Source organism: Rhopalosiphum maidis, chromosome 4 (assembly GCF_003676215.2).
Source record: "Rhopalosiphum maidis isolate BTI-1 chromosome 4, ASM367621v3, whole genome shotgun sequence".
In the NCBI taxonomy this organism is placed as follows: Eukaryota; Metazoa; Arthropoda; class Insecta; order Hemiptera; family Aphididae; genus Rhopalosiphum; species Rhopalosiphum maidis.
In genome coordinates, this window is record NC_040880.1 from 6,815,590 (window position 1) to 6,826,551 (window position 10,962).

The 10,962-nt window shown below is 26.3% G+C and overlaps 1 protein-coding gene across 3 annotated transcripts in view; it reads right to left on the reverse strand.

Moving 5' to 3' along the window:
* Window positions 1–5,675, reverse strand: part of LOC113554459 (alpha-actinin, sarcomeric) — a 32,458-nt gene extending 26,783 nt beyond the window's left edge. For all 3 annotated transcript variants that reach the window (XM_026958341.1, XM_026958333.1, XM_026958348.1), the window contains exon 1: window positions 5,123–5,675. In XM_026958341.1, coding sequence (XP_026814142.1) covers window positions 5,123–5,242 — 120 coding nt within the window. In that variant the 5' untranslated portion in view covers window positions 5,243–5,675. The remainder of the gene's footprint in view (window positions 1–5,122) is intronic.
* Between the last annotated feature and the right edge of the window lie 5,287 nt (window positions 5,676–10,962).

The following is a 10,962-nucleotide window of genomic DNA, read 5'->3' on the forward strand; positions in this document are numbered from 1 at the left end:
TATAATTTGAAAAATATACATTTAATATAACCAAATTCGCCCCATCCGCTGTATCAAATTAATATAAAAAACAAATGTTATTGTTAATTGTTGATTATGTATTAAATGTTTAGAGTTTGTCCCCCTCTCCGCATTTTAAAATCCTGTCTACAACATCCTTGTCCTAACCAATACCTGAGACCCTATAATTCAACCGATATATACACATATATTATATTATTATTGTACTATAGCAGTGATCGTCGCGGAAGGCCCTCGATGGAAATCATTGACAAGTCCGCCACGCACAGGTTTATTATTTTCATGTCGGCTTTAATAAAAAAAAAGAAAAATCAAACGCGCGTTCAATGTCGTCTCGTTGAACGGTAAGGAGGTGAGAGGGAACGCACCGAAATGAACCCGTCCGAAACCATCTACGCACACAGTTTCCCGTACGTATTTAGTCGTCAACGAAGCTGCGACGTAACAACAGATAAACCACTGGAGCGGAAATAGGCGGTGGGGTGGTAAGCGTATCGCAGAAATAAAATGTTGTGAGACATCTCGCCTGAATACCATATTAATTTTGGCCTGCACTCTTTGATATACCTAATTATATTCATTTAGGAAAAATCTTTTGTCCGTCTGTTTTCGTCTTCTCGCATCACCGCCGCAATTTAGCGATACACAATAACTACCAAATTTAAATATTTCAAAAACGTAACTTACCCTAAGTCCGTTTTTTTTTTATTTACACCAGATCACCATAGTGCACAATGGACGACAGGGATAACCATCAATTAAAGAAATGAGTATTCGATAGGAAATAGTCGTGCATAATATGCAGAGATATGCCTACAATGGCTATACATGCTTAAACATTTTTAAACCTAATTAAGTTGATCATCACTTCCGAAAATTCATTCCAACCCATATATTTTTCGAATATTAATGTAAACATAATTTAAAACAAATAAAATTAAATCTAATAAAGTATAATCAATAAATTAGTGTTTCTACATGTATATTATAATACAATTATCATCAGTATTAATAGCTATTAACTAAATTATATAATACATTAATGCCTAATACCACAAGTTACCCAAATTTATTTTGATTCAACAATTATAAATTAAATTAATAAGTACCTATAGATGGTCAAAAGTTATATTATCCTCTTTGATACTACACAATTGTATACATGTTTTGATTGTTTTGTATAACTTAACTATGGAGTACTCCATTTCCCACAACCCACCGTTATACACATTACGCAGTATACATAACATTTTGTAAACACAAACACATATTATACAATATACAGTGTATCCGCGTATAAATGGTTATTGACAATAAGTAATATTACATTTTATCTACATAAAAGATAGTAAATCAGCGAACTAATTAAAATTATGATCGAGAAAGTTGAATAAAAATATAAAACAAGCAATGAAAATGTGAGTTCAAAACGAAAGAATCACTCATGTAAGATTATTGAAGAATCTGAAATCTGAATATAAAATGTAAAACAGGATTCTTGCATTTTTAATTTAAATATCTATATTAATGTTTTCTTTACATAAGGTCACGAAGCACTTAACAAATATATAATACATTATATTGGACGCATTATTAATATCTGAATCAATTCAAGTACTACACTATTACGTAGTAAACACATAATCAATAAAATTACTCGTAACATTAAAATTATTACACAAATTGGGTTAAAAACTTTAAATAATATTTTTGACTTGATTTTTAGTACCAATAATTAAACAATTTAAGTCTAACAAAAGTAACAATTAAGTAAGTAAGAATTATTAATGATATTACGTTTTAAAAAATTATTAAGATTTTAATAATAATAATAATATTAAGTTTCATTAATTTCATTTAAATGTTCATAACTATGTTTAAAAGAGTTTTTTTAAGTGGTATTATAATAAAATATTTTTCAAAACTTAGCAGGTGTACTAACTGGAACATAAAAAGGTTGAGAACCGTTGATCTAGTGTTGACTGACATACCCTGTTGATTATCCGATTAATTGTTTAATACAACCTCTAAGCAATGTCATATACTTAATATAAACACGATAAATTATAAATTCTCGCAAAAACTCATCAGTTATCACTAATCAGTAACTAGAAATTAGAGTTTATCAGATTTAAAAATAAACTATGAATAAAATGCATTTTTAAAATTTAAAGTTTATACAGATTAACAAATCAATATAAATTATCAATTACCAATATAATGGTGTAATTAATAAAAAGATAATAAAATTATAATTGCAATATTTAATTATTAATGATAAATAAACTTGGACAGACTTTTTTCTTGGTAAAACAATGATAAATAAGTTTGCATAATTGATTTTTAAATGAAGATACAAAAAATATTTTGAATAATAATAATAGGTACTAAGAAACATTACTTATTTTTAAGCTGAAATAGAAACTTCTATTAATATGTTCTTACTGACTTATGGCAGTCTATCCACATTTTAATAGGTAGATATAAATTTTTGTGATAAGTTAATAGGTACTAAAAAAAATATTGCACTAGGTCAATTATCTATGTATTTTTTAAAGAATACCTGATAGAATAAATAAAATAAACTTTTTAAATCAGCACGATTATTAAAGGTCAAATAAATTAAATGTTGATAATTAATATATGAAGAAAATTAAAAACAATACTACATAATCTAAACACAGTTAATTTATTTACAACCTACATCCTAGATAACCTTTAAAGTCATTAGGATAATTGCTCTAACACTAAGTAACAGCTAAGGGCATCTTCAACACTAGCTATTAATATTTAATATTACATTAATAAATCGACCCAACTGAAAAACTAAAACTACATATTATTATTATTATTTATTAAAAATAGGATATGAATGAATTGACCTAGTGTTCTGATTCACCACATACATCATATTATGTAGTTAGACAATGAATAGAATTATGTATATGTATACAATCAACGCAGGCAATATAATACCTATATCCTTAGTAAAGAAAAAATATTAGAGGTTAGCACCGTGAAGATTAGACTGACCGTTGTAGTGGCCTCGATTTTCATGCATGAAAAAACCTTAGGAGATCGGTCACAGTTCAGTTGACTCTATATTCGATCAGTTTAACTAGACTACATAGTAGGAACACAGAATACAGAAACACCAATGTAGCATCTTAAACAAAAAATTAAATTAAATAAAAATATATATATTTTACTTTGGAACTTATTTGGAATTAAACTATTACATAGTCCAAATTTGAATACCTACCAAAATCTAACAGTTAACATGTTTAATAAACCAATTTTAATAGGTTGCTGATTATTTTTAATATATAGTTAATTATGTTCATGAGAATTCACATTTAAGATTAATTTAGTGTTTTACTAATGTCTCTTCTAGAATTTATTTTCTAATAGGTAATTAAAATATCATAAATAACATTCTTTACAGCAAAACATTTTTAAACCTAATACAAATAGCTATCTAGTTTAGAAAATTGAAAACAACAAATACCTATAACTATTAAATACTTCATATTATCTCACCTAACTCATCCAAAAATAAATAAAAATAAATGCCAACAATCAACTGTCTAAAAAATGTCAAACATTTAATATTAAATTACATAGGTAGGAATCGTTAAAAAAAAAAAAGATAAGATATTATATATCCCTACTTTTAATTAATGTAAAGTACATATATCAACTATTATTAATTGTTAAAATGTTAACATTAATTAAATTACAGCAGACTAAAATTAATTTAATTCACATAGATGAACATTAGTAAAGAAATATCGGTTATAAATGTTATAATAATTTAAAAGAGTTAACTTTAAAAAAGATTATAGGTCTATTTGATTCTGGAAAAGCTGCCAACATTTCAAAACTAAATATAGGTGATGTGTAGGATTAGAACTTTTGTGAGCCAAGTTTACAATAACAAATGACAAATACCAATAAAAATTATGTTGAAAATACTTCAACTTACAAGAACATAGTAATACTGTAATAGAGAAGGTATAAAGTTTAGGTAGACTATTTTAATTCATATCAAGTGTGAATGTATATAAACTGGCTTATTTCATAAATCAATTACAATTAATAAAACTGCTATTTTCTTCAGTTAATATCTAAAAACTTTAGTATATTAAATACCTAACTCAATCGTAAAATCAAACTAACATTTCTGAATAATTAGTATAAGGTAAATCATTAACTCAATAGAAAAATTGAAAATTAGTTAACATTTAAGAATAATCTTGTTATATAAGTAATACAACTTTCTTCCTACATCTAATCAAATCAAATAAGTTTTAATATCAAGATTAACTGTGGATTTTTTTCATACTTCTTTTGAAATAACAAGATTATTTTGTAATGTATATCACAATTTTAATACAATAATAAATTATAATACCAATCTAAAATACAATTAATTTGGTTAAATTTATTATCATATATAAGCTAAGCATTATAATCAATATTGAAATATAAAATAAAAATCAGCAAGTAGGCAAAAAAATCTAAAATAATAAACTGTCATATTTAATACATGACAGCATTTTGGTTAGGTTAGGTTAGATTACTAAAAGCCTTTTCAATACTGCTTAAAAGGTAAGTAACCAAAAAATAATTATTTGTTTAGTACCTACTGTTTTCTTATATGAATGTTTATATTTTTCTTTACAATAATTCAACAAGTAAGTACCTACTAGCTTAAAATATAAATAAAACTAAAATTATATATATAGAGGTCATATATGTAACTTGAGCTGTGGAAACTCTTAAGCCACAGAAACCAGATATTGTTATCACTGTGCAAACTTTAGAAGGTAATCAAATTAAGCCACGAGTCTATTTTGATGATGGCAAAATACCCGAGCCTTGGAAGATGTAGCTGTTATCTATGTACCTTAAGTATGTATAGTATGGGATTTTTTTTAAAAATACGATTTACAAGACAACAACTGTGACTGATCATTCGCATTTCGCGATAACAGCAGGTCATCTTAGTGCAATTAAGTAAACACCTTTTCAATTAATTTTAAATATAATTTACATGTAGCACTATGTTGGCGGAGGATTTTTATAACATAAAGTTTACCTTTTTCTGTTGTTTTTCCCACGCTGGGTCCAACAGCCCTTCCCGTTCCCATTCTTCTTCCGGTTCCATGTATCCGTTACTGTAGTCAATGTCGTTCGAATGACTGTTCATGGTGATCATTTGAAAACAACACTGCGGGTGTTTTATTCCTTCGCGACGGTCGTCGACGAATGCGTTTGGAGTTCGATTTTCAAAGTGTTATCTCGACGGTTCTACAACTGCCGGGCGGTACACCATAGAAAAATGTACCGAATTATTTTAAAATGAAAAACAATTTTTTTTTTTTTTTATGATTCTTTGCGACGGTAGATCGGTATTTAAAACACTGGCTGTATATATTTATATAATATACATATATATATTTATACTTTTGCGTGCGTATATTATTACTTTTATATATACATGTACATATATATAAATATGTATATAAGTTAAAACGATAAAAAAAACCGCACTAACGACCGCCGGTTACGCGTATATACATCGAAGCGGACCGTGTTGTTTTGTTGACGCGCCGCAGATGCGTTCTCGTTCGTCCCCTGCGCCCGTCCCGCGATCATCCCGCAACCGACTCCCACTCCGTGACAGCTGGACGCACGCCACGGCTTTGCTCCCACCGCCGACGACAAAAAAACCTACGACCACAGTGTGACCACGCGCCGGGTGACGACTTTTCTTTCTTACGTACAATCGTAATATTCGCGAGTAGGTACTATAACAAGTGACACTATAGTCCGTCCGTACTCCGTAGGTTACGATGATATTATTACGTACGTAGCGTACGTATAATTCGTATAAGGTAATAAACTAATAAAGGTATAATAATAATTATTATATTACGCTAAAGGCTATAGTAAAATTCTGCTGTTTAATAAAAAATAAAAGCAATAATGCAGTATTATAGCACCTACTGGCTACTATAGAGTCTAAATTTCTATAGCAGGTACCTACTACTCATTCGTCGGTATAACTGGTATAAGTACAGAAGTACAGACGGAAATCGGATAGGTAAACAATATTATAGAAGCTAACTAGCTAACATTTTAAAATACCTATATATCTACCTAAAACAAACACTTTTAATTTTATTATATATTTAAGTAGTCACAAGTTATATTACATTATAAAGAAATTTCAAAAGTAAAAAAATCCTCTAATTACAAATATATTAAATTATAAATTAAATCGTAAATTGATATTTAATATTACAATAGGTACATCATATAATTATTAACTATGATAAAAATTACAAATTACTGAAAATGATCATTTTGAACAGTGGTTCAATATAGTATAAGGTACCTAAATGGTATTACCATGCAATTATTGACTTACGTCTTACATTAAAAATAATTAATAATATCAAAATATTCAATAATGAATTGTTATTACTTTAATAGGTGTGTTTTTACTTATTCGCGTGAAGTACTCAATAGTACTTAACATTTAACAATATTTTTATATAGTATTATAGTGTCAAACAATAAGATAAAATTGATTTTTTACTATAACTAAATAATAAGTAATATAGTAGGTATAGTAAGTACCTATATATTTGCTTAAATAAATTAAACTTATAATATTACAATTTTATGCATACATAATTATTTTACTAATCTTGTTAGTTTTTTTTTATTATTATTTAAAATGGTTCAAAATGAAAAAATTGTATACATCCATAAAAATAGTAATTAAGTTTTAAGTTTTATTGCTTAAAGGGACCCAAAGCTTAGTATGAGTGCCTGGTGTGCTGAAACCCAATAATGAATCTTTAATTGAGGCTTAATTATATATTATAAACTTTGTTTATAATATCTATTATTACCTTTAATAAATTGGAATAGGTAAACCTGTGACGTTAGGTGTGTGATAATCTTTATTGGTGGTGATACGAAATTCTATATTTAAACAAAAAATAACAATTTTAGTTATTTTACTGCAATTATAACATTTTGTAAAAAATGTATACATATATTATCATTTTTATATTCAATTTAATGAAATAGACAATAGTCATCAAAATATTAAAAATATTAAATTTTTTTTCAACCTATTTATAGCATTAACCGATTGACACGCGTTCATATTGTTCTACGGTACGCTTAATAATAGTAAATAGTACCTATTATATTTAAATTCTAAAATATTTATATAAACTAAGGATACACCATCCTCTCAGAATCATTTTTCATATTTAATGGTTTATCATTGAATTCAAGTTTAACACATTTATTTTAATATTTTAGTGACCTACTCAATGACTAGGTGTACTCAAAACCTACTATATAATAGCAGAATAACTCCCCGCTTTTATATTTTATTTGATTGTAACATTTATAACCACCGAGTTTATATTTTATTGTTTAGAAGAAAACACGCCTAGGAGTAATAATTAATTATATCAATTGCCAATTCTATAATATTATTATATCTATATAAATAGTAATCATAAATACTTTGAAATAGGTACTTTATATACAATATAGTATTGAATGCTGTAGGTACTGTATAATATCTTTGTTTTTTCAATTTAAAACTTTGGGTATACAAATCTGAAATCGCTTAATTTCCTTAAAATTTAATTTATAATACATTGTTTAAAAAATATATTTATTTAATCAAGGAAACGTGTACAATTGAATCATGAATTGAAATTGCGATTGTATTAAATTGATTATTATTGAAATAACCTTTCTTACACACATCCGTCATCATTCAAAAATAAAAAAAACTTCCGATAAAATAAAATAAGAAGATTGCACTTAAATTCTCTTAATTCAACAATTGCATATTTCTCTTAAAGATATTATTGAAATCAGAAATCTATATAGTTATATGATAGGCGTGCGTACGGGCGTGCCAATATTGTGTCCAAATAATATCAGCTATAACAACTTATTTTATCTATAAGGGGTCCAAAAAGTTCAATACAAAAGACAACCAATTTCCTTTTTTTAGTTATTAAATATAATAAAATAATTTTTCAATACATTTTTTATTTAGATTAATTTGCTAAAAACAGTTTTAAAAAAATTAATTAGAAGTTATTAACAGAGACAAATACGAGGATACTATAAGAAACTTCATATATTTTTAACACAGGTTATTTTTAGAAGAATATATTAAGTATTTAAATATACATGTATAATGATGGATTTATTTAAATATATTTAAAATACTATTTTAGAAAAAAAATTTCAAATAATACTTATTTTTATATTTTGTATCCATTAATCACTTCTTCAGAAGTATAGGTACTTGCATGCCTGCAAACATCTAAAAGAAAAATCACGCTTATAATAATGAATTATATTTCTTAAATAACTTAAGTAGGTAGATGTTATAGGTATATTAAATTAATATAATAACCAAAAATATTAAATAAATTAATGGTATACAATTGTTTTTTATTTAGCTTTCAATCTAACAGTTATTATAGCTCAACAGTTATTAAAATAACAATATTATAATTAATACCATAATAATCAAACATTCATTAGATAAAAAAAATAATAGATGCGCAATTTCGGAATTAAAATAAATAATTTTATAGATTGTAATTTTTATTTTTATTTTTTTATTTACTTATTAATTTAAATCCAGATCTAATGGTACCTAAACAACGTATACTTTTGTAATAACTTATCTTTTTACACAAATAACGGTAGTTAATAATAAATAATAAATAATATGGCTGCTCAGACTCTCGGAGCCTATTAGCGAAAATTTTGTTTTAATTTCAAAACTTAAACAATATGATCAAGTACGACTGTACGAGAATGTACAAAAGATGACGGTCACCTTAGTTTTTTAATAATTGGCATGTTATGTACTTAATTTTAATATATTAATAATTAATTTTTAATTTTATAATTAAATTTCGAAAAATAGGCCGTTTTTAATATCTCAATTTGTACAAGAGCATAATGATATGACCAGAAAGTCAACATTATTAAGCTGTGGCCGCAGTATATGTATACCTGCAGAATACTTAAATTAAAGTTTGCGATGTTTGACTTGTATTTTAACTTTTTAAATGATTTAAAATACATATTATATTATTTTTTATTTTTAAAAAGATATTCCAATAACGACGGTCTAACTATTATACAAATCTTATTAGCGTATATTAAATAATATCTCCAAAAGCAATTTAAAATACATAAATAAGTACTTGACCACTTGGATATTTACTTGGCAGTCACATCTTCGTAAACTGTAATAGCAGCGTAATATATAGGTTTAATAGGTGTATGTCCTACCTTATACATATGTCATGTTTATTATTTTTATTTCTATAGACTATAGCTTGCTTATCACCGTTCAGTTAAATATTTGTATTATGAAGTGACATACATACACAACACATTGCTACATTAACGCACACACTATATGATTTATAACTCATGGAAATATAAAATCCTTAGTTATTTTCTTATAATATATTTCTATACGACTATACCGATGTAATATGTGTTGTATAATATGATAATAAACGATAGATTATACCATAGCTTGTTATGGGTAAGTATGTCTTTTTCAGAAATTTAAATTGCATCTCCGAAAAAGGATCCCAGTTGTGTGTAAATACTGTGTAAGTACTGTGTAAATTACAGTCCACCATTTTTGAAACGTACGTAAATTACATCCAGAAATATTAAAAAAAAACCTGCAAAGTGATACATATAAATATAGGTACATATATGTTTGAAAATTCAGAGAACAACAATTTCAAAAATGATGGTTAAAGATATATAAATCATATACCTAAAACAAAAATACCTAATAAAAGACTTTATACGGGAATAATACAACAATAATAGGTATATTCATGATTCATACATATTTTTACCATATTACTTAATTTATACATTCTTATAAGTAATAATACGATTTTGAAGCATAAACAATATAAACAACAAAACCAATATTTTTAACCATACTAATAATAATATTTAATATACATATTTATATTTTCAGTCGTTAGTCTGAAAAATGAAAGGGAATTATTTATATTTTTAAAAATATCTCCAAACGAAATTTATGTATATATATATAAAGTATACCCAGGTCGCAATTTACATAAAAAAAAAAAATGGACACAATCTATTGCGTTTGATCGTTAAAAAAACATTTCCAAATATAGACGCTATACCTACTACGTGGCAGTAGTAGCTTTTAGGGGGGGCATAGGAGCCATGGCCTCCCCCAGACATCTTACTCTTTATATTGTCAAATATTTTCTTGATTTAATCATGTATAATTTGTATAATATTAATGTAAAAAAATTTTGCTCCCCCCCCCCAGGAAAAGAACTAAAGTCGTCCCTGCACCCTATACTGTGTACACTACCAACTACAGCTAGTGCATTTTACCTGCGGTCTTCACTGTTCTGCAGCAGTTCTTATAAACTGTGGTCCGAAACACTTGCTGCTGGAAGTTCGCAGTTCTATCGATGGTTTTTCAATCACAGGGCTATTTCAAAAACTCTCAACTTTTTTTCTTTTTTAACTCCCTACTCAAATAAAAAACTTTCAAAAATTTATAATTTTAAATTATTCGTATATGGTTATTGAACAATTATAGTTGTATAAAAATAATTTTATCAAAAGTATAGGTAAGCTATAACATGTATATTTTATTTAAAAATACTATACGCTGAGTATTTTATAATTAATTAATTTCTTTTATTATATTATATTCGTCTTAGTATCATTTTTTTTTGTTTTTAGACACTCTCGTTTATAAAAACAAAGATTTTATTGATCCAGAAGAGTTTACCATAAGGAGATTATTAACTTTAAAAATCAGGTGAGTCTACCACCACCCTCGACCATTGT